Source organism: Asterias rubens, chromosome 1 (assembly GCF_902459465.1).
Source record: "Asterias rubens chromosome 1, eAstRub1.3, whole genome shotgun sequence".
NCBI classification, from domain to species: Eukaryota; Metazoa; Echinodermata; class Asteroidea; order Forcipulatida; family Asteriidae; genus Asterias; species Asterias rubens.
The window spans coordinates 7,310,487-7,336,307 of record NC_047062.1 but is presented as its reverse complement, the minus strand read 5'-3'; the positions used below and the strand labels follow the sequence as shown (position 1 = coordinate 7,336,307).

Genomic DNA, 25,821 nt, shown 5'->3' with positions numbered 1-25,821 from the left:
TGCTAGTGATTCACAGTTGGATCGATCTCTTTGTAAAATCGAACCAAAATTATTTATTTTTTGTGTCTCAAAATCAATGTGGCGTACTGTTGCACATCCATATCTCCGCCTTCAGGCCCTATACAAATTTATGACCATCATCGCCTTTTTTGCCATGACCTTTTTCCTTATCAAATATTTTGATAACTAGACTTTAGAAAAACTTAAGTTATGCCAGAATTTTGTGAACCTCTCAAAAAAGTTGTAGCATCCTCATCCAAAGGGGTTTAATTTGTTTTAAATTTAGGGTATAGAAACCAAAAACACGTTGTTTTTGCCTCGAGCTCGCATATGACCACAAGAGGGCGCTTTATAAGGCTTTCAGACTGACATAAAAAAAAAGAAACACCACCAAAAACCCAACTAATAAACAAACATGATTGACTTTGAGTTTGAAATCTGGTTAACACAGTCGGCAAGAATCTGAAACCACCCCAAAAAGTTTTCCACCATGGCGACGAATATGCAGATTATACGAAAACAGAACATCGCTTCATACGAGTCTTTACTGGAGCATCACTAACTTAATGAACAATTCCCCTTGTCATTAACAATAAAAAATATATAAAAAAAAGCTTAAATTAACTATCACTTTAGGTCCCAAGTCCACATTTTTTTGCGGAAACAGTTTTGCGGAAACAGAATTCCCACACGACCTATTAATTAGCAAGCCAAGTTCATTTTGTTAAGTGGCCATGGTTTAATTTATACTAATTAGCTCAAATTGAAGATGGAGGCATTCCATCCACGAGGTAGTTGGGTGCGTCCAGTTGTATTGTTTATTTACTCTTCAAAAAACCCACAACTAATTATGTTGTTCACAGGATCCCACAGAAATGTTTGCGGAATTGATATGTTATAGACAAGGGATAAAAGAAAGTGCTCATCGAGACTAAATAATTTAAACAGTTTTTGAAATCACAAAAATCTTTATTTAAAAGTCAATCAAAACAAGTTTAGAAAATTCATGATTACAAGAAGAAGACAGGAAATGGAGAACTGTTATAAAGTAACATTTATTTGCATAATAGTAGGTTTCTAAAGTCGTATACTACGTAGACAGATATATTTGACTTGATTAAAAAATTCACAACACCCATTTCGTAATTCTTAAAAAACTGTAAAAGCAATACATGAGTGTACATCAAATGAAAGTTATATCTCAGTCATAATCAGAAATACTTATTGACATTGGTACAAATACATACGGATCAGTGGTAGATTTCACAAACAATTAAGACTACTCTTATCTCGAGTTAGGACGAGTTGGTCTACTCGTTCTTATGCACTAGCCACAAGTTTTCAATAACTCCAAGAACTAGTCCAAAGTTAGGACTATCTTTCCTTTGAGAAATCAACCCCCGAAAAAATATCCCTTTCAAATATTATATCACTGCTTTGATGCTTTTGTTTTGTTACTGTTAATCAGAATCTTAACCGAAAACTTTCTAGGATATTGTTTTACGAATGTTTTGAGGCAATAAAGTTGGGGAAAAACCTTGTTGAAAAATTAAGCCACTTCCAGTAGAACACTTGCTGCTGATTTGATGGTGAAGATGGCAACAGATAACTGCTTTTTGACATGATTCCATTTCTCAGGGTCTGGATTCTTGTCGATGTCGAACATGGTGTCTACAATGCCAGGGAATTTGTCGTTAGAGTAGGCATCCCTGCTGCTTGGCGCAAACACAATATGTCTGGGAAAGAATTAGAGATAAATTTCAGTTTGTAAAATGACTAATTCGCTAAACAATCCTTTCTTTTAGAAGAAGAAGGAAAACAAATATTGTGTCATTTTTGTTCTCTAATTTATTATGCGCTATGATGGTTTGAGGAATTGTTTTTAAATTTTCATGTTCTTTTCTTATACTTGTAAGCTTATTTTGCAAAAGAAATGCTTAATTGAATTGAATTGATTGGATTGATTTAAAAGGGTGGCTTATTATCAACTTGAAGAGTTGATCAAAGTGTTTTGTGTGCCTCTATTTTCATTCCTGAAAATGCATATACTGATCGAAATTGTATAAGTTGCTTAATACCGCCAGTTCTTTTCAGTACAACCAAAACTACGCAGTTCTAATATTTTCTCAACCATTACTCCTGTAGTTATGTATTTGCAGTTTGATTTGGACAAGGTAGCCTTGTCAGTCTAAACTGTTGTACATTTGTAAGGGCCCTGTAAACAATCAGTAAGAGTAAAAAAGTAAACTACGGTGCAATAAAAAATATTTAGAAAATGTGAGTAAAACCAAACACATCTTAGATGGTTAAGAAGAAAAGTTACGAATGTAAAACACATCACTATAAGCAAGGTACATGGAAATAGAATTATTAACTAAACAAACAAAACTACACATTTTAACCATGCAGTCCTACTCGTGTTGCTAATTTAAAAAGTGGCAATTGCTTTAAAAAGTAATCAAATGACAAGGAAACATTTAATATCATCCGTGACAGATCACTTACCTGACAAAGGGGCGACCCGGAAGACCTTGAGGGTCAACAAAGGCTCTCTCGAACCTGTGCATTTGGTCATTCAACATTCGCACCTGGAGAACACTGTATAAAGAAAAAAGTATGAATTTAGTGGTTTTTTTTACTGTTTTCTCTAAAAACACATGATGAGCAATTACGCTTGGTTTAGGCAGAAAACTTGGTGCTTTTGACAGTTTGAGGTAAAACATGTGGGTAAACACTCCCAACCACTTGGACTAAACTGACTTGACCTTGCTCCCAACTTTAAAGTGTAATTGTAATCAATTATATAATGTGTTGTGTGAGTATCCCATGAGATAGTTAGACATGACATTGATGTCATGACATTTTGTATCCGGGTTATTTCAGATAAACTTAATAATGAGATATAACCTTGTAAATAATTCGCTGTAATTAACATTGAGGTATGACCTTTTAATGAGAAATCATGTGTCAGTAGGGCCTATCCCAAAATATGACCTTGATAAATAATGAGATATGACCTTAATGAGCTAATCATTGTGTGCAAGTACAATTTAAGATAAAAAGCAATAAATATGACCTTATAACGAGAAATCATGGATCTGTATCCCAATATGTGACACTGATAAATAATGAGAAATGACCTTGTAATGACCTACTCAAGTATATTCCAGATATGACCCTGAAATATAATGAGATAGTCCCATGATCTTTTAACGAACTAAGTGCACGGTTTATAGTTATAACCTAGATACATATATGGCCTAATGAGGTATGACCTTTACTATATGAACTATACGGGGTTTAGAGAATAGTATCAATAAAATGACAATCATACTCAGTCCTGTCAGCTGCGTCAACTCTCCGTACAAATGCATTAGCAGCCTCAGATAACTCATTCACAGCATCCTGCATATCAGCTGAAATGAACCCCAAAAATACTTTAATCTTTCATTTTATAGCTGCTCATCTACTCTTGCAAACATTCAATTGATGACAGCTACTCAACCAAACCTAAATCACTCGTTTGTTGAGTGCAACTACTCATCGAAGCTTTGTTAAACACTCACTGTGTGATTGCAACCACTACTCATTAGAACCAGTGAAACAATCACTTGCTGGTGACTCAACCTAAATTTGTGAATAAGTTAATGAACTGAAACTAATTTTTCGAGCTATTAAACAAAATACTTGATTTATGGCAGCTTTTGGCCAGCATTTAAATTTAATATAAAACAATGTTTTACTCTTTTTTTTCCAAAAACTTTACGGAATTTTTAGTTTTCCCTTTACGATTTTTAAAAAGAAGTGAATGAGGTTCACACAATAGCTGAAAAGAATTTCTAGAGGTAAGAAAATTACCCAGTGAAATTCCTTCTTGGGTGAGTCTTTGGCCAATGTTTCCCTGGCGGAGACTCTCATAATATCCCTTGACGTATTCAGCATACACCCCAACATCCATAGGGAGTAGGATAGACTCTGCTAAGTTACGAGCAATCTCTCCCATAAGCTGCGACATTGCTTTGTGATACTTAAAACCAGGATCGAGGTATCTGTCCACCAACGTGAAGGTCTCATAGACGGAGTGGTATAATGGGTAGAAGGCAGGAATCGGAGTACTAATCTTTAAACGGCGAAAAACAAACAAAAAATATCACAATAAACAAATTTAAAAAAAAGAGCAGTTGAATGCTAAAACATCAACACAACAGCAATACATAATGTATGAATAATGGTTTATTAATTGTTGTTGGTGGTGAATAAATGAAGCTGTATAACTTCCAAGCAAGCAAAACACATCTACACAAAATGGTGTTGCTTTTGCCTTTAATAAGAATTCAAGCTAGTATCTTGGTAGAATATTGACAGGTTTTGGACGACAATCCCAAACATTTAAGTCACCAAAATTAAAAGGCTTAATTACAACAGGTGTTCTCTTTCATCCAATTCATATCCATGAATCTCCTAGCATGGATATCTTAAAAAAAAAAAAAACGACAACCATTTTAACAAAGCTTCCTCAACAAGGGAAATTCAACAATTAAAACGTATGTCTGTTGACAAGTTAACTAATAATTATATATAGCATGAAGTGTCACACCCCGATGAAGTGGCATATTAGCAGTATTGGAGCACAGATCACATATGTGTGCTCCACTACTGCTACTGACTTATGAATATGTTGTTTGTAAAACGTTTGTAAAGGGAATGTCATCAAATTGGAATTGCTATTGGACATTTTGACATTCACATACCTCTGTACAGATAACGTGAATGTGAATGTAAAAGTGAATGTCCCATGCCCAATATCGGAAATCAGAAAGTCGACATTTGCAGTGACGTGAACGTCCAATGTGCAGTTTCAAACTAACTTTACTGTCATTCAAAGGAAATACATGTTAAGGGAAACAAAATTAAGGGGTCAAGTATGCATGTTTGACATAGGGGACCGTCAAAGAAGAGTAAAACAGCTTTTAGATATAACTTCCATTGTGCTGTAAATGCACCTGATTATTACTGTTAATTCCTACCCGATCAAAAGTGTATCTGAGGTCGATTGCTGAGATACCAGCAAGCTGAAGGAAAGATGCATAATCACTGCCTGATCCAAGATCGCCAACACTGAGAGTAGAGGGGGGGGGGGGACCAACAGAGGGGGGAATGATTTAATTGAATTTCATTAATTAATTTCACATGTAAAAATGCAAATTAAAAAAATAAGTACGATAAAGAAAACATATACGTGCACATCTGAGAAAAACAAAAAAGTAACAACCCTGATGAATTTTTGAAAATATTTAAACTAAATTACTGTCAAGTTAATCTCCTGATGTCACAATTTAAGAATCGGACATTAAAGGACATTATGGAAATTAGTAGGGTGTGGCTATTGCCTATATTGTGTATACGAGTGGGGAGGTATCGTACAAAACTTGGTGCAATATTGCCAAATCCTCATCCTCGTGACCATATTTGTTCAATTTTTATTTTAAAAGAGCTTTGTATCCTTTCGATTAAGGCGTTTCAAGAATAACTCCATTAGGGGGCCTATATGATGAGTCCGCAAGGGTACATAAGTGTGAAATACACGTAATCAATTAACTTAGCATGTGGTGGTGAAAGGTATTCGGGATTGGTATAGAGCTGACAAAGTAGTTCCAGAATGTTAAATGTTTTGGCGATCAACCACATACATGCAATAACACAACTGTGAAAACTATTTGTTGTCATTAGTGAAAACCATACAAAATTATTCTTCATGTAAAACACGTTGTCCTTAACGTTGGTCGTTACAACCAAAGTCAGCTTTTGCTTTTCTTTTTAGGGCTTTTGCCAATATGATTCAATTTCAGAGGGAAATGTTTCACACACAAAAAATGTTCTAGCATGAACTTATTAATCAAACTTCGGAAGGAAAAGTGGTGCGCTTATCATGTAATGCGACATGGATACCGACGCAGTTATAGATGGTCTGCCTACATATACAATTCGAGGCAGAGGCCGCCCTGAGCTGCGCTGGATAGACAGTCACACAAAGTGGAATGATATATGAGGCGTAAGAGAACTGAGAAGAGCAGCGATTAAAAGAGACCAGGGTCCAATTTCATAGAGCTGCTAAGCACAAAACTTTGCTAAGCATGAAATTTCTTCCTTGATAAAAACAGGATTACCAACCAAACTCCATTTGTTGCATGTTGGTTCTTACACTGGATGCAGCTGTTGTTTGCTTATCCTGAAAATCACGTGGAAATTTGGTTGGCATTCCTATTTTTATCAAGGGAGAAATTTCATGCTAAGCAAATTGCTTGTGCTTAGCAGCGCTATGAAATTGGGCCCAGGTAATATGGCTGCAACTCCAGGAGTGCGCCCCTATTACAATTTGAGGACGAGGAGGCAACGGCCCCAGTCTTTGCCAAAATGATGATGATGATGATGATGATGATGATGATGATGTTGATCACATAAAAATTAAACATTTGCGCTATGTATCCTCACCAATTCTGTATTCAACACCTTTAACTTCTTCATTTGAGTTACTTACGTTGGATTTCCATCGATGGTATTACCAAAGAAGTCTCTCTCTTTCCACGTGTCATAAACGGTCATGCGTGTGCCCTCTGGGTTCGGGTCAGGAATCTTAAACGAACAACAAATTAATACTTAAAACAGATTATGGACATTTTGCACATGACTAAATTCGAGTTGGTTGCCTCCAAGTAGCCTGGAAATATTGCCCCGTGTAACACGGTATGGGGGTGTGATGACGTCAATGCGTCAATGCATTTCATATTATGTTTAGTGGTTAAAGGCAGTGGACACTATTGGTAATTACTCAAAATAATTGTTAGCATAAAACCTTTCTTGGTGACTAGTAATGGGGAGAGGTTGACAGTATAAAACATTGTGAGAAACGGCTCCCTCTGAAGTGACATAGTTTTTGAGAAAGAAGTAATTTTCCACGAATTTGATTTCGAGACCTCAGATTTAGAACTTGAGGTCTCGAAATCAACCATCTAAACGCACACAACTTCGTGTTATAAGGGTGGTTTTTTTTTTCTTTCATTATTATTTTGCAACTTCGATGACCGATTTAGCTCAAGTTTTCACAGGTTAGTTATTTTATGCATAGTTTGAGATACACCAACTGTGAAGGCTAGTCTTTGACAATTACCAATAATAATAATAATAATAATAATGAAAACTTATAAAGCGCACAAATCCACAGAAGTGCTCATGGCGCTAAAATTAGCATTAAATAGCAATTAATTAATTAATATACAATAACAACAACACAAATTAAAATGTAAACCTAAGTTGAGAGAAATCTAGAACATGTGGTTTAGAATACAATAATACAAATGCAATATTTAAGAAAAAACATCCTAAAAGGTAACAAAAATAACAATAATTAAACCATTGAATCAAATGCCTGTTTGAAGAGATGTGTTTTCAGTTGTTTTTTAAATTGGGTCAAAGAAACGGATGATTTTACTAGTGCAGGCAGTTTGTTCCATAGACGAGGGGCAGCATGTGAAAAAGATCGGTCTCCCCATGAATGTTTGGAAATGGGCTCAAGAAGGAGGCTCGAATTATAAGACTGGAGTTTTCGAGGAGGATTGTATGAGCTGAGAAGATCATCAATATATGCAGGGGCATTACTGGTGAGCGATTTATACACGAAAAGCAAAAGTTTATACTTAATCCTACTGCTTACTGGTAACCAGTGTAATTCTTTTAAAATCGGCGTTATATGGCAGGACTTTTTAGTTAAGGTAATAACACGAGCAGCATAGTTTTGAATACGTTGAAGACGTTCAATTTGAGTACAAGGAAGGCCATATAGAAGTGAATTGCACATATCCAGTCTAAAAACTACAACAGAGTGGACTATCTGCTCAGTTGCATTTTGTGTCAAATATTTCCTGACTTTGCCTATATTACGGATATGAAATGTTGTAGAGCGTGAAATACTAGAAATATGTGAACTAAGTGTCATGGAAGAGTCGAATATAACACCAAGATTGCGAGCTTTTGTAACAGCGGTGACTTCAGAGTCACCAATATTAATGTGGGGAATAGTCATTTTAGAAAGTTGTTGCCGTGAACCGAGTATAAGAAATTCTGTCTTGTAATCATTTAGCTTAAGGAAGTTGTCCTGCATCCAAACACGAATTTCAGAAACACATGTTTCAATACGATTAATGCTCTCAACAGCAGAAATTTTTGATGGTTTAAAAGAGAAATATAACTGAGTGTCATCAGCATATACAGGATAATTTAGATTGTGTTTCATGATGATCAATACACTTTTTTAAAAGATCAGTAGGTATGGGGTCCAGTTCACATGATTTAGTGTCCACTGCCTGTAATTTGTGTTGTCAGTTTTAGTCGATATTACCTTCTGAGCAGCCTGATAGATTGTTTTGTGCAAGTTTGGCGTTCCGAAAGCCCCAAGGATGTAAGTACCTATTTGATTAACAAACAAACAAACAAACAAACAAACAATGGTTACCATGCTTGATGTTATTGAACTTGAAATCAGTTTTACATAATGTGTGTGGAAGAACCAACACTTACAAAAATTAGATAATTAGTCCCAATCGTTTTGATCCCATTGTTCCCCATACTGGTAGCCAATTAGGGCAGACGAATCAAAGGGCGAACATTATACATGATTAATGGTCACGTTCATATGTCCCATGACACCCGGTACATCAAGAGGCACAGTGCATAATGGTATTGGCATAAAATAGGAAATAGTTCACACTGGTGAAACACTGGGTACAAGTTCAGATCCTGAACAAATATAATCAACACTAATGGCATTGAAGGCATGTGCTGGAAGTAGCGTGGGACCAAGAAGGGAAACAACAATGATTAATCATTTCTGTAGGGAGGTTTATCCACACAGAAAACGAGATACACATTTGATACAATATAAACATCTCTTATGAAATCTTATCACGAGATGGAATACTTTGTAGATTCTGTCAGTTTCTGCAAGAAAGCTTGTGCCTTTATCACATCTTTCCAACGCATGTTTTCTTCATCAACAAGGGACAATCTGACCCTTTTTCAGATTTCTCCTTACCTATTACAGCAGTGTCTACATTGAGATATGCCACAGCTCTGCCTCCTAGTTTTTGAATATATTCCTGTAAAAGCAATCAGATTAAAAAAAAATCCATAATTGCTGCCAAAAAATTAAAGTGTCTAAAAAACGCTTATACGGTACGTGCATTTATGTTGAAAATGCTGTTTGAAATTTCTCCTATAATCGTTTTTAAATGTTACTCTAGAAGTATAACTAACAGAACATATGCCTACGGTCCTTGGTTTAAAAAACATGTTCTGCAATGAAATTACACGAAACAAACACAATTTAAAGGAACATTTACGTGAATAATTATGAAAATATCATTCTAACCATATTATTATTTTTCCAAAACGATTCCTTCTTGTATAGCTAAAAGCACCCGGTCCAAAGGCAATGTGCCACTTTAAACCTTAATACCGAACACACATGGCGCCAACGTTTTTACACAAGACTCTCTTCTGGGAGATACAATTATTCTACAAAACCAACCAGCATTTGTTGCACTGGTCAGACAATATTTTTGATCATGATAGGAGCATCTGGGTGCCAAATATCCAAAAACATGTGTGAGCTGAGGAACCATGGTCCTTTGACATAGCACAGAGAAAGGATTGATCAAGTAGGATAGCGTTGGGACCAATAAATAAAAGGTGAAGTTAATAACTCGATCCACCAGGCCGAATTCCCAGCGATTTCTAACTCCCAAGATAGAAATTAATTTTTTCAGGACAGAACTCGGGAAAGTACAGAGTATATTGGGCTTTCATACATCTGTGTTTATCCTATTTATCTTTCGTATTTCGCCTGTATATTGTAATACTTCTCATAAATGTTTATATTATATATTCGATGTATTTGTGTATAAATGGTAAATTTTTAGTGTGTATTTTTATATAACACTTCTTTTTTAGACACGTAAAACCAAAACGCATTTCACTGTACTAACATTTTGTTTTTTTTACAAGTGACAATAAAACATTATTCATTATTCATGTTTACAAGTGACAATAAAACATTATTCATTATTCATTAATTATCTGTGTTGGGGAAACACCAAATTATACTCGCGGAAGTTGTTTTCAGAACTCACTCTTCCAACATTCAGAAGTCTACTCCGTGGTAGTGGAATATAATTATAGCAAGCCAAGTTAAACAACAAAAAACCTACACAGAAAGTACACAACTTGCAAACCGAATAATACAGCCACGAAAGAAACACTCACTTCGGCTGCAAAAGCAAGATGTTTGTCAAACTGGCGTTGTTTGTGAGACTGATATCAAAGTGAATATCATCACCAACTAACTACAGACAAAAAAGAATAGGCAATAATTTGTAATACCTCAACCCATTCATTTGATCCAATGAGCCCATACTCCTCAGCTCCCCAACTGGCAAACATGATGGTGCGTCTTGGTCTCCAACCTGACATAAACCAACGTTTAAAAAAATATTCGAGTACATTTGGTCATAATTTTATGAAGGACTAGACTTTAAAATGCATAGGTTTTATAGAAAAGGCCACATTCAAACCCTCCATTTCAAAAGGATATAAGCTTCAAAGTCAAATGTAACTATACCGTGAACTTATCGCCATGTTCACCTTATATTAAGATGAGCATATAATATCGAAACGTCGAGACTCAATATATTTAAAGGCAGTGGACACTATTGGTAATTACTCAAAACAATTATAAGCATAAAACCTCACTTGGTAACAAGTTATGGGGAGAGGTTGATATTATAAAACATTGTGAGAAACGGCTCCCTCTAAAGTGGTATTTCAAATATCATGTAACAAACCACAAGGGAAACTGACTAGGTTTATTAATCAAACTGACCATCCTTCACGAAGGAGCCAAAGATACGACTGATTTCCATCATACAGGCTGTACCGCTGGACGGATCCACGGCACCATATCCCCACGCATCACGATGGTTGCCAATAATCACATAACGATCTAAGACATCAAGGAAACATCATAAAAATATTTATGTTAAAGAGCTTTAATTTTCGTCTTTGAGCCCATTACGAAGATAATTTTGGTTATGATAATTTCTTGGGAAATTTAGACACGTTGTGGCATCAGGGTTTGAAGTGCCCAAATATTATAGAGGACCGAGAGTGCAATTGATGTGGAACTCGGGCTGCAAATGTAATGTGCACCATTTCAGCAAGCAACTCTGTTGATGCAACAATAGTTCACTGCAAGCAATGACCACATCAATACATTTGCCAACACTGCCTCCTGATGGTGTAGAAATCAGCCATATTTTGTTCGGTAAAAGTCCTCATCGCTACTTTGCACAATGTTTAAAACATTTGCTTGCTGAAATGGCGCCTGTGATTATTTTACCTTCCAACAAAAACATAGAGTTCCAGTTCCCCATGTTGCACCTTGTCACTTTATAAATTCTTTAAGATTTGGAAGTAATACATTCTATAGTTCTCAACAGTAATAACAAGATAAGTAAAGTAAGACCTTCACAAGTTAATCAAGTTATGAAAGGTGCCAGCGCACTATCAAGATGAAAAGGGGAATAACAGAAAGAGGTAAGCACGCAACGAAACCTGGTTCAACACTGCCTCTGATTGTCCCGATGGTGTTGTAGGCGTTAGCCATTCGGTTCTCGGTGAAAATCCTCATCGCCACTTTCCTGCAAAATATTGAGAACAAAAATCATTAAAAAAAAACTACCAGTTTTATGACACAAACTGATACGAGTAATGTTAGGTCTGAAAAACATTGACTGTGATTGTTTTGTTATAGCTGTTTGTGTTAGGAATAGCATGATTTGACTGACTGTCTATTCCATACCCCCATGTCTAATTCATACCCCATAATGGGGAGCTGGGGGGGTGGTAACAGCAATGCTATCCATTAAGCAGAAGTGCATCGTGAAAACATTGATAACAAAATACTTAACAATAATAATAATACTTCGAAACATTTTGCTTCGGAATCTGTGTTAAAATGTCCAAGAAATTGGTCAAACTTATACAGGATCTCATTAAAAGTCCAAATCTGGACCAGTGTCAAGGTCAGCCTGAGCCATTTCTGGTTCCATTGGATTTAGAACCTGGTTCTAACCAAGGAGATTTAAGAGTGACACTTGTCTTTAGAGGTAGCTCTGTGATAGTTTTAATGTGTACTTACTTGTCTTGGTTTGTAGCATTGAATCCAGGTCCATACCTGTAGGTGACATTAGATATGCTCCCTGCCCAGTCTGCACTTGTTTCTTCACCACCCATAATCCTTTGGGGGAAAGTAAACAAATTGAAGGCCTGGGTATTTTGCTAAACTTATCTATGTGTACGTGTGTATATACAGAATTTAAATTTAAATTCAATTTTGGCTTATTTTACTAAATAAAATTGTCAAAGACTTAAGGAATTTGGTTTACAATTAAAACACATTAAACATTTGTATGTGTACTTCTTTGAAAACAATATTAAAAAGATTACTTGAGTGAAGAAGATAATAGGAAACAGAAAAGAACTCGGAGTAAACTGTATAAATACAACTTACCCGAGGAAATGTGCAGCATCATTGTACCCTATGGGATGAACCGGAATGTTGGGTAGATTGGTCTCATTTATCGGGGTACGGTATGCAGAATCTATCAATGATTGCAAAAATAATTGACTTGTGATAAAAACATTGTAATGAAGGAGTTCATGGGCCAAATTTACAGAGAGAATGCTCAGCTCTGATAGCGGCTGGAAATGCCATTTAAACCTTTAGGCGAGAGCTTCCACTAGACCCTTCCCACATCCTCCATTATACCCCACTTCATCTGATGATAACTCGTCAATTTTTATCACATTTGACGATTGTTCAAATGATAACCAATTCCACGTTGCATCTGGGTACCGAGCTCTTTAAAGTCGGACAACTACTTAAGGACACAGCCGTCGATTTCACCAAACTCTTCCTAACTTAGGATTCATCTTATTGGACGAGTTCAGTAGACGTTAGGACGCATTAAACCCATCCTAAGTTAGGACGGGTTACTCATCCCAACTCGAGTTATTAATCCTAGCGTTTTGTGAAATCGACTGCTGGACACTATTGGTAATTATCAAAGATCAGTCTTCTTACTTGGTGTATCTCAACATAATTATGTACAAAATATCAAACCTGAATATTTGAACTCAATTTGTCGTCGAAATTGCGAGATAATAATGGAAGAAAAAAACACCCTTGTCACACAAAGTTGTGTGCTTTCAGCTGCTTGATTTCGGGACTAGTTTCTAACTCTGAGGTCTCACATTCAAATTCAAATATTTTAACTGAAAATTACTTTTTTTTCTGGAAAACTATGTTACTTCAGAGGGAGCCGTTTCTCACAATGTTTTATACTATCAACGGCTCTCCATTGCTCGTTATCACCAAATAGGTTTTAATGCTAACAAATAGTTTGACTAATTACCAATGGTATCCAGTGCCTTTAAAACAATTACGGCTACTCTAGTCTCTGGATCTTACCAATGGCAGGGTATCCAGGGGTCAAGGGGTCACCAGTACCAGACATAAGTGTGCCTCTTTGTGTTCCAGTTCCTGGTAGGTAGATACCATCTGGATACACGGGTTCCCCTGCTACTGTATAATCTAATGGATCGCTGTAAAGAATCAACCCAAGACAACCAGATTTCTCTGCAAAAGCAGCCTGGGAAGAAAAGAAGAGCCTGCATCAGGAAAATCAACAGGACCTGGACCCAATGCCAACTAAAAAATTAGCAGGGCTTCGTGTTAGTCAACCGTTTCAGCTAAGCAAAACTAGTATAGGAAACCAATCGCAAAATGTAAATCCTCACTCTCGATCCCGGGTCAGAGGTCAACGGGAGCCTGACCCATTTCCGGGTCAGGCTGACCCAGAAAATGGTTTAAAATGTAATGATGTACCTTGATTATGTGATTGTTTGATACTGGGGCATTCTGAGTCCCGAAACTTACCCAGAAATGGGTCAGGCCCCACGTGACCTGGATCCTGGACATCTCTGACCCGGATGTTTGTTGGCCGGTAACGGTAGAAAATTGTTTTGTGCTACAGCATGAGTTAAGTTCTTACAGGCAGGGCAATTGGCTTCGCAGATCCACCATTTTTTTATATGTCAAAAAGCCTTGTTTTATAAGCATGTTGCTCCCAAAAGAGAGTGCTCTCATTTGACGCAATCCTTTTTAATACTTATTCTCATTAACTTACTGTGTAAATAATTCAATTCAATTCAAGGTATTTTATTCAAATATTTGTAGCCAAAGGCTAAATTACACTTGAATTTACAAGGTAAAAAACAACAAGATTACAAATAAATACCAACTTTAATATAGACTGCATTCAACAGTCTAGTACCCGTCTCACCTTTGTTCCCCTGAAAATCTTTCCATAGCGAGCAATACATATTTTACCGATGACACTTATGTTAAGTTCTCTTTCTAACTTATGGAAGTCTTCAACCCGACCGTAGTTCACATACACAAGATCTCCCTGAAAAAAAAGAGGAAGTTGAACCAGAGCTCGATTTCACGATTTATCTTAAGATGAGATGTATATTGGACATCACACTTAGCTTAACATTAAGACAAACCTTAGCTTTTTGTGAAATCTGCCCCCAAAATTAAACAATTGTCCAGACACACTATGGGTCCAAATCCAAAGTGGATACATTATTCAATTAAATGTTTTCTTCAAAGACAAACCTTGCAAGATAAACCAAATATTCCATCTGATGTTTTGATTATAGTGTGTCAATAGCAAACTGATATGTGTTTCCAAGCAAAATTAAACAGTATACAATGTTTATTTGTGGGTTTTGTTGTGTGTGTGTGTTTCCCCCTAAATATTCTTCAGCTGAGTCAGGGAAGTATGAACGAATTAAAAAGAAATCAACGAAATGTCTACAATCAATTCGGTTTTCCTCAATTAGAAACAGTGCAATAGCTTGATTATCATTAAGGGCCAATTTTAACCACAAGAATTACACAACATGCAGGAAGGCTCTACTGCATGGTTTCTGGCACAAAGTAAAGGTCGACAGTTTTAATGTCGGGGTGGGGTTGGGGTGTTGGAAATCTCAGAAAATAGCACAAGCTGTAATTAGGACATCTAGAAGCCCGAATTAAAGAATAGATTGCCCGCATTGACAGAGTGTTTAGATCTGCTTAGGTCTGTATTTGTTTGTCTCTACAATTTGTGAATAGAGTATTTGAGTAAAAATGTTGTTCCTCATTTCTGTGACCTGGGGTGGATTTCACAAAGGTAGTCCTTTGCTGGGTGTTCAAGGCTAAGAGGTAGGACCAGTCCTAAGTTAGGACCAGTAACTCATCCTAACTTAGGACCAGTCCTATTTCTTAGCATTGCCTAGGACCCCTGGTCCCCCTTTTAAGTGGAACGGTCCTGTCTATCAATGACCTTGATATCCCCAGATATTGCACTTCGGAGAGAAAAAGTGAATTACATACAAAGTGCCATGATTTCAACAATCAAAAATGTATAAATCTTGGTTTTTGAAGTACACACTGTACCTCAATTTCACCACTTCCTGAGTATGCATTGAATGGTGCCAAGATGTCCGGATCTCCCACTGGGGTGTCTGTATCTGGGTCCAGGGGGGGTTCCCGTAACTGAGTGGTAAACTCAACAGCACCTCCGGATGACGTCAATAGTTCAATCTACATGGATAGCAAGAAGGAAGGATTGGTGTTAGTGAGAATTGAATGGTGCCAAGATGTCAGGATCTTCCACTGGGGTATCAGTATCTGGATCCAGAGGGGGTTCTCGTAACTGAGTGGTAAACTCAACAGCACCTCCAGATGACGTCAACAGTTCAATCTAGGAAAAAAACAAGCCACCCTTTATAGCTTTACGTCCAATCTTATGGATCCTGCTGATTAAACCAACGTAAACGTAAACATAAACGGAATAAAGTACAACTAAACCATGAAAAACAAATTAATGCTCGTTTTCTTAAGAAATAATGTGAAAAATTTTAATAATGGTAGAAGTTTCTATAAATGTTAGGAAATTAGTAGGACCCTATATACATGTTTATTTGTAGAAGGTAAAAACTAAGGTTCCAACATCTATAATTGAAACTTAATCAAGGTTTCCAAATTGAGAAAACCATTTTTGAGCATCACTTTACTCTTTCTTGTATCTTAACAGTCGTGAGTATTTTACATCCACGGATCTGTACGAGTGTGATACAAATCTATTGAGATCTCTTATCCCCAGTATATTTGGCTACAGATCCCCCTTACCCGCAAAAGTCTATACTCTGTGGTGAATCATCACCGAAGTGATTGGTAAAATTGGTGTCGCTCTTGACTCAATGGAAAGCATTTTGTTATTTGGCTTGACAAGTATAATCCTACAATGCCAGACAACTTCCTTAAGTTGATTTTTGAGGTTTGAATCATGCAGACCTACACTGCAAAAACATGGATGTCAAATTTATTATCTTGGTATTATGTGACAACACCGACGTGGTGTTAATTTCACCAACGATATTACGGGGAATAACTTACACCACGTTGGTGTAATCATATATTATATAGATCCCAGGAAAAGGAAATCTAACACCCCAGTTTTTGCAATGATACGATAAAAGCAGTAGTTGTCACAGCTACGTTCTATATGAATCTTAAACAAAATTTCAACGGTTCCAACCCTGTTTTGTTGAGAGTCGTTCTTCTCCGGTGGATAAGAGAGTAAAACATTGTAGTTTGTCAACTCGGCCTTGTCCAGCCCTTGCTCCAACCATGAATCTCGTATCCATTTTGCCTGTTCTAGACTGACCGCACTGCCAGCTACATGTGACTTCGCAGATAGATATCTGCAGCACACAAAAGAAATATATATATTATTATGTTTGTGGTGTACTTCTTAAGAAAATAATCAAGCATTTGCAGAGCGCCATCACTCTAATTGCCTGTTCCGCGGCGCCATCAAAGTATATGAAAACACAAATTTAAAGGCAGTGGACACTATTGGTAATGGCACTAGGGCACTTCAGAGGGAGCCGTTTCTCACAATGTTGTATAACATCAACCTCTCCCCATTACTCGTCACCAAGAAAAGTTTTATGCCAATAATTATTTTGAGTAATTACCAATAGTGTCCACTGCCTTTAAGACAAAAGAGTTCACACAATGTCATTCGAATATGAAAGTGCAAGAGATGGAGTCTTGAGCGGCTTTTGAAGATCTGTAAGGAGTCAAGTGTATAATACGGAGTTGATACATCATCACATAGCTTTTGTGCACATTATGACAAGAAGCTTCTCATCTGAAGAAAATGAGTTCTAGGAATGTTTGTGTGATGATCTCAGATTGGGCCTAGTATGTACACAACATGTCAATTATTGTATACACTGGGGCTAGGCATGAACTAGCAGTTTCCGTCATTTTTTCCCCGTGGATATTAAAGGAACACGTTGCCTTGGATCCGTCGAGTTGGTCTTTGAAAAGCATTTGAAACAGTTTTTTATAAAAAGCATATGGTTGGAAAGATGTTGTTGAAGTAAAATACAATGATCCACACAAACATGCCTCGAAATTGCACGGTTGTCCTTTTACCTCGTCGACTAACACGGTCGGCCATTTATGGGAGTCTATAAATGGCCGACGTGTTAGTTCGCACAGTAAAAGGAAAACCACGCAATTTCGAAGCAAACTTGTGTGGATCATTGTATTCCACTTTAAAAACATCTTTCCAACCAGATGCATTTTATAAAAAACGGTTACAAGCGCTTTTTATAGACCAACTCGTCCGATCCTAGGCAACGTGCTCCTTTAAGCGCTGGTGGTTTTGATTCCCCTGGTCCATAGATATAGAGTTATTTTAATTCTATATCTATGCCCTGGTCCTGTTCATAGGGGGAGTGCGCCAGACGCGCATACACACCACGAAGCCGCTACTTTTGAAGAAAAGCATTATAAACCGCGTCGCTCGTGGTAAACTGAAGCCCGTAGCCGGTGTCAGATGCAATTGTGTCCGCCATGCAATACTGTCCGCTCCGGACACTTTAGCATATGCAATCGTGTCCGGGGCTACTCAAAAACCGTCCGGTGGACAGTACATGACTGTACACGTATGTGCGCGCGTTAGCGAGCGTGCATGCACTGAACCTACGTATATGCAGCATGAATATTCACGTATTTTATGATTGCAGCGAAAACCCAACGGATGTCATTAATACCCAACGGCCGAACATTTCCCATGTCATTCATGACATGCACCTAGTTAGCATGTAAAAAATTGCGAACGTGTTCCGTCGACCAAGGGTGTTTAATTTACTGCAAGGACGGTTTTGCACAGGGGCGGACACAACTGCATATGCGAATGTTTCCGGGCGGACATAATTGCATTATGCAGCAGCGTCCGGGCGGACACGATTGCATATGCAAAACCGTCCGTCGGACATTGTTTCATATGCAATAATTTCCTACGGACAGTATTGCATAGAGGACATAATTGCATGCGACACCGGCCCAGTGAACGTGGATTTGTACACACCAACCAAGCTGGCATCCTAGGTGAACGCTCATTCGGACATCGGTTGGCAATGATTGCCTGGAGAATTTATGTCAAACTACCAAAGCAGTGAAAACGCGGGAACAGCTTTTTGGTACAGAATGACAACGCCACAGAAAAGAGATGGTTAACAATGATTGCTTATGGATAAGTAATTGATAAAGATATCAGACATTCCGTAATGTTATCACCAATTGTGTTGGTCATGGTAACAGACATCATTAAGGCAGTGAGGCTGTGCCACGTGCAGGGTTAGTGAGTCAACATGGGCGCGTTCGGTGTTCGGTTTACTCACGTGACGCATCTTCCGGCCAATCCGTAACCGACAGAGGGACCATTTTGTAGAAAAGCGTTTGATACTGCGTTTAAAAAAAACATTGGTCTTTTCACTATCAGAATCAATCGGTTTCTCTCATGAGAAGAATGTTACAGAGTGTGTTTGATATTGGCGTCATTATCATTTACCATTTCTGGAACCTTGTGATATTGGCGTCATTATCATTTACCATTTCTGGAACCTTGTCATTTTATCATATTTATTGTTAGTGTCCTAAACAAGTATTCACTATATAGCTTAGGCGCAGAAAATAGGTTGATACTACTCATGCACTAATATTATTTGTACATTAATTAAAAATTTGGTTTACTTCAAAGCACACCATGGTACCCACTACAAAAATCACTCTCGTCGTTAACCACAAAAGATATACTGTATACGTTTAGTGGAGCAATATTATTGGCTACCTTCACATGTTAGGGTTTAACCCCTACCTCCCAATGGCACATCAGTCACCTTAAGAACTATAAAAGGTCCACCTTGTTCGGTACAGTCAAGAGAGTGTCACTTAAAGGCAGTGGACACTATTGGTAATTACTCAAAATATTTATTAGCATAAAACCTTTTTTGTTGAAAAGTAATGGGGAGATGTTGATGGTATAAAACATTGTGAGAAATGGCTCCCTCTGAAGTGCCATAGTTTTCGAGAAAGAAGTAATTTTCCATGAATTTGATTTCGAGACCTCAGATTTAGAACTTGAGGTCTCGAAATCAACCATCTAAACGCACACAACTTCGTGTGACTAGGGTGTTTTCTTCTTTCATTATTATCTCGCAACTTTGATGACCGATTGAGCTCAAATTTCCACAGGTTGGTTATTTTATACATATGTTGAGGTACACCAACTGTGAAGGCTAGTCTTTGACAATTACCAATAGTGTCCACTGCCTTTAAGCAGCTTGGAATGTTTCCATTATGAGTTGAATGCATTTTGTATTTCCCACATGACTTATGCAAGCAGTGTAATGAACCCCAAAATACCATCTGGTACGCTCGTTGCTGCAATATTGGTTCCTTAACACAAAACAGTAGACTTCTCACCTTGCAAAAGCGAGCTGTTCGTGTTATTTCTAATGCTGGTGCCCGTGACCATACGGCTCCATTATTTTGTAATCTTAGATTACTACAAATTATTGAGCTTTACCAACTAAATTTTGGTAAATTTATGTATAAAGCTATGAATAACGCATTGCCAAGTTGCATTAATTCACTTTTCACACTAACGTCCAACATCCATTCACACTATACTCGTAGCACTGCCAAGAAAAACCTGTTCGTTTCCCGCCAGAGAACAACATTATACCAAAATAGTGTTGTTCAACGTGGCGTTATGTTTTGGAATAATTTGAGTTACTCAATTCAATCTTCAATCACTCTTCCTGCATTCACAAGAAAATTAAAAAAACAACTTCTTGATGCTTATTCGTAGGTTTATTTAAGTATATTGTTAACTTACTCACCATCATATATTAGCCTCTGTTGTGTTTTCTGTTTGTCTAGTTTGTCTTGTGTTTTCTTTCTTCTGTATAGTATTTTGTGTTGTTTGTCTGTCCATAGGTTAAGGCACAAAAGCCTCTGCTTCACCCTAACCTAATTGTTGTCCTACTTTAAAAGCTTCCTAATGTATAACTATCTAAATCATTGTAAACTTTCAGATCCTAAGATACTAGTAAATACTGTAAACTACTCATAATTTGAATATATTTATAAAACTTTGTAAAATGTGTAAGTTTGGGCAGCAATGAAATAAATGTGTGCAAATACAAATACAAATACAATATTATCCATTAAAAAAAAAAAAAAAGAGTAAACATTCCCTGTGCAAACGTATGCGAATAATAGTTACAAGCTCATGTTGAATTTGTGTAGACTTTTGCCGTGTGACATGTGTTTTACTTAACTGCCGTTTTAGTCGACTCCTTCGAAAACAGATGTCCGACCTTTTTGAAACCAGGCCCAAAGAAAAAATCTGGCAGATTATTTTAGCCTATTTCACTCGCAGGAGTAAAAGCCTCTTCACAAAATAATTATCTTTTCCATATATCCTGCGCTGTCTGTTGCAAAACAAATGCCCCTACAATATTATTCGTTCATAACTCCATCTTCCGTATTGTCTCCCTGTTTTTCTTGAGGTCCAAATTGGTTGACATGTCCACCTTTTATCATACCTCGATCTTATCACACCTCTTTGCTACGTGACTTCATGCCCATCTCTACTTACACGGACTAAACCCGCATAAAAAGATATTTGAATCTTGAACTGTGTGGGTATTGGTAAATAGAACACACTGGAATGAGTGAAGTTTACGCAAGGCTGTTACAAAACGCACCTTGATAGTTTTGAGGGAAATTTTCCATTTCAGATAATGGTGAATATTCATATTGGGGTTTGTGTAAATTTGTCTGCATGTAGCCTACCCCAAAACCAAACAGTGAACTCCTATGGTGTCCGCCATACCTCAAAAGGGGCTAATTATACGCTTCCACATAACATTTTACGTCTCCCCCTGAAGAACTCATTTGTTGTGTCTTTAAAAACGATCTAAAAAAAACTTTGATTTGATTTAACCCAGACTAGATGACCTTTTCAGGAAGTAGTGGATTGTCGATGGAGCCATGCTCTCTGTAGTTTTGATTCAAGTAGGCAGCGGACAGGCCTGTATATTTGGTTTTGCGGTTGCACCGTGTGTGTGTATCTAAACTTGCTTCATGCTTCATATTTTTGTCTACTACATACCGCGGAGTAGATTTTCGGAATTCGGGACACTTCTCACCGTTTCTGAAAAGAACTTTTCTGCTTTTTAACGGTATTGAAATGAACAAAATGAATGGCTTGTTGCGAAATGGTGTACTATTGATATTGATTAAGATTTACGACTTTGCCTTCGATTGGTTTGTCCTGTGTTCCACATCAATGGCTTTCAGTACAATCCCCTCAAAAACAGCACCTATAATGGAGAAGTAGATATGGATTGCCCACAAAGATTTATATTTTTAAAAGAACTAACCGCACCTTTGGCTTCACTCTGGTTTTAAGAGCAACGTCTTTCGTCACCAATTTCACGAAGGGCCAAAAACCTTAAAATTCGATAAAAAACTGATTTTGATTTTTTTGGTGGATTTGACTATTGTGATCGGGATCTAACTATTTACAAAGTTATAGGTCTCAAAATTGTGTAGTTTCCTAATTACGCTAATTTGATGAATGACAAAAACCTCAAGAACCTGGAATTATGTTTTCACGAAGAGCCAAAAACCTTTTTGGCATTTTTTGTTATACCTTACCACGTTGATTGTAAAGCTGGCACAGTGCCAATCGTGAGCGCGCCGGCTTTTGCGTTTTCACGACGAGCCAAAAACTTAAAAGGACAAAAAATAAGCACCACCCAAAATTGCGTTTTCACGAAGTGCAGAAAAGTGTATTGCTCTACCACGTGTAATTATCCCTTGGCAAGGTGCCAAAAGTGGGTGCTCCGGCTTTTGCGTTTTCACGAACAGCCAAAAAGTTTATACACGACGTTCTGCACGCAGACCATGTTTTTTAACGTTTTCACGAAAAGAACATTTTGTTAATTAAATAATTACTCATTAATTAAACATGTTAGGGACAAAATTGAAACAGATTTGTATGATTTAAAATCTCTTCTTCCCTGACATGTAAAAAATTCCAAGATTAAATTTCGAATAGTCTACCAACTTGTAGTTTCAAAATTAGCTAAACTTAAAACGCGGTTTTCTCGAAATAGACATTTTTGGCTGCAGGGGACTTTTTAGCCCTTCGTGAAATTGCTTGATCCAGCTCCAGAAAAAAAACCGATTCCGAATTTAAACCACGAAAATTTAAATTTACAACTACTATAGTTGCTCGCGTTTTGAAGGCGCATGTTAAAGTCTCGCTCACGGGATGTAAAGTGCTTGAATGTATATTAGGCAGGATATAGGCACCACAGTAAACGATAAAACGTACTTGGCAAAGGGTGATATTATCAAAACATTGTTAAGCACCCCCTTCAATGTGTTTTTAAAGATTGAAATAAGCAACTTGTTCACAAAAAGAATTGTGTCTGAGAAGAGCATCAAGCATCAAAGTATTTCTAATGCATCTGAAAGCACACATGCAACAAGGCTTTCTTTTCTTTTATTATTTTTTTTTTTGCAACTTCGATTGCCAATGGAACACAAGTTTTCACAGGTTTGTAAGTTGTATGCTAATGATGGGATAGACCAAGTGATGATATAGTACTGGTCTTTGACAATACTAAAAGTATGCCTATATTATATACACTGCCTTTGAAATCGGACAGCTTTTCATACCGGATAACTTTTTGGAAGCATAATAACCTTTACACAAAAAGAGTTCACAAAGTAACTTTTGTTCCCTTTCATTGTGTGTCTTTTTCATTAGCTTTAAAAGACCTTGAATTTACCCACGGTGGGTTGGATTCCTTTTATATGAATGGTGTCGAATAATTTGAAAGCGATTATTTGGCATCAATTTGACCTCGTTATGGGCAAATCAACGAACCGTTGATGCTGTTTTTGTGATGTAGGTTTGGTTCAACTGTGCCTGTGCACTGTCTATACACACCCGGCCCCATCCAATGCACTCATTAAAGTGTCCACCATCTTAGCATGGCATGTAATGGCTTCACTGAACTTATGAAGCTGCTTGTAGGTTTACCCTTTTCATTATAAAGCACGAAAATAACCATAAAAATATTGACATTCTCATTAAATTGACAACAACTCACGTTTCTTATAATATATGCAAAGAATCAGACATGCATTTTTTGGCAAAATGTTTGACTCGTGTTTGAAGGCTATACCCCATCAACTTTGTGGAACAGCTTTACAGAAATAAATACAAATTTTAAGTTTGATAAAAAAAAGGTGGTTTGATTTCATTTCAGGTATAGCCTACGGTCTTCATAAATTCGTCTCAAACTTTATTCGGTAGTGGCCATGGTGGTAAATAGGACTGCGAGTTTCGCTTCGCTAGAGACGAAATTGCAGAAGGAACGTTGAACCGCACATGGAGAAAGTTTTTAGATAAGGTTTAGGCGGGGTGTGTCCGGCCCTAAATTGATTTCAATATATCGAAATGTCTGAAGTCGAACCATTCAATAATTTAAAAAAAAAACATGAATACTGAACTCACTCGAGATTGTCTCTGATTTTGTCCGGGTTTATGCCATTGATAAGCCGTCCACTTATACTGGAATCCGGTTTCCTCACCGCATCCTGGTAGCTCTTTGGTACCGTAGGTTCGGAACTCCCGCTCGGGGGTTTATTACCTCCTGCTGCGGGAGCAGTCACGTAATGTCCAAGTAGAATCCCAACCACGAGTCCCACTACTAGTAACACTACAGACACAGCAAATACAACCTTCCCGCTCGCCATAATGACTGTGTTTTTCTGAGCAAGGTTGCAAGAGTATACTATTATACCACAAGTTCCCCAAGAGTATGTAGGCTACTATACAGAGGCCGGTAGGTGCCAATATAAACTTCGCGAGCACTTAAAGTCACCGGAATAAAATTTAAAAAAAATTTCAAACATAAGAGTATATATGTTTATTTAGTAACAATAAAACAATTTGTTTAGTAGTTGTTTGTAATAACGATTTATATGTTTAAAAAATATAGAAAGTTGTTTGGGGGGTTGACTCTGCCTACCCCTTTTGTGGTACAATCGATGCAGACGTTGCCTTGATGCGTAGAGTAAACCACGTGCAAAATACATGCAAGTCCAAGTCGTGAGTTTGTACGTTTCGAGAAAAATGTTTTTCTTGCATTTTTCTGGCAATGCCGATTAAAACGCGCTCTCCCAGTATTTGACATAGTTTGCTTTCTCACTCTCATTCTTCTTTTGCTTAGTTGTCAGCAAACGCCTTTTTGTTATTTCTCGATTTCTTATTATTTTTGTTATTATTTGTTTTATTATTATTATGCAATTAGTATTCTCATCATTGTTGGCTTCACCATGTCTGTCTTTGTTCGTTTTGTCTGTCCGTTCGTTCTTGTCCCCGTTTATTGTCTGTCCCCAGGCATTCCTACATAAGCCTCGGCTTCCAGATGATGCCTCCATACTCTATTTATGTTTCTCCCACCCTCATTATATAGCTTTGCTTATTGGTTATTCCTAATATAAAACATTGTTTGTACTCTTTTTCCATGAAGTATGGAAATAAATATAATTTTGAATTGAATTGAATTAAAGTGTATTGCTGCTGGATGCAGCAAAACAATGGGGTCAGTCTGCATGGCTGGTCAGACTCACAAGAGCAATAGTACCTAGTGGTCAGGTCCGACGTCTTTTTCAGCGCTTTGCAGCATTTTCTCTTCAAATATCGCGCCTCAATTGACGTAACAAACAGCGCCCTGTCGGGTCGGGGCCTACTCTTAAATTTGTAAATAAAATAAGAACTAATTTTTTAGAACCTTAGTTAACTGTTTATTCACATTCCACTCATCAAAACACATGCTAGTGACAAAAGCTTTGTTTTGACAAATTAATACCACTTCCATAAGGTGACTTTAAACTTCCCTCCTCGATTGGGGGAAGCACGTGTACAAACAAAGGCGCGTTTTGGCGGTCCTAACAAATAACTGTTTCGGTTGAGTACTGTCCAATGACCGAAACAGTTATTGGTTACGACCGCCAAAACGCACCCCTGGCTAGCCTGGACATCTGACGTCACATAATTCGCAGCAGTCATGACGAAAGAGAGTGCCGTTGAGCCCCTGTACATAACCATCTTTGTCCTCGCATCATTTAATGTGGCTTTCAGCTGGAGATTTGCAGTTATATCTGATCCGTACATGTGTGTACGCAAACAAGTACATCCTTGACCT

The 25,821-nt window shown here is 37.4% G+C and overlaps 1 protein-coding gene across 1 annotated transcript; it reads right to left on the bottom strand.

Moving 5' to 3' along the window:
• Positions 1–1,039: 1,039 nt before the first annotated feature.
• Positions 1,040–24,403, bottom strand: LOC117296472 (putative N-acetylated-alpha-linked acidic dipeptidase). Its single transcript, XM_033779421.1, has 18 exons — positions 24,126–24,403; positions 16,764–16,929; positions 15,620–15,766; positions 14,457–14,582; positions 13,583–13,763; positions 12,623–12,713; positions 12,251–12,349; positions 11,665–11,750; positions 10,934–11,053; positions 10,435–10,517; positions 9,089–9,152; positions 8,396–8,463; positions 6,539–6,633; positions 5,028–5,118; positions 3,859–4,120; positions 3,335–3,416; positions 2,506–2,598; positions 1,040–1,736 (listed from the first exon to the last, which is right to left on the bottom strand). Exons 1-18 carry the CDS (start codon positions 24,365–24,367, stop codon positions 1,550–1,552), a joined length of 2,283 nt encoding a protein of 760 aa, XP_033635312.1. The 5' UTR covers positions 24,368–24,403; the 3' UTR covers positions 1,040–1,549.
• Between the last annotated feature and the right edge of the window lie 1,418 nt (positions 24,404–25,821).

What these genes read in the sequence shown, in the direction of transcription:
- LOC117296472 (XM_033779421.1), bottom strand. Translation starts at nt 24,367, where the DNA reads ATGGCGAGCGGGAAGGTTGTATTTGCTGTGTCTGTAGTGTTACTAGTA. An exon ending in AAAATCAGAGACAATCTCGA is followed by an intron (nt 16,930 to 24,125) that starts GTGAGTTCAGTA and finishes TGTGTGCTGCAG; the next exon opens with ATATCTATCTGCGAAGTCAC. An exon ending in CAGGAAGTGGTGAAATTGAG is followed by an intron (nt 14,583 to 15,619) that starts GTACAGTGTGTA and finishes CTTTTTTTTCAG; the next exon opens with GGAGATCTTGTGTATGTGAA.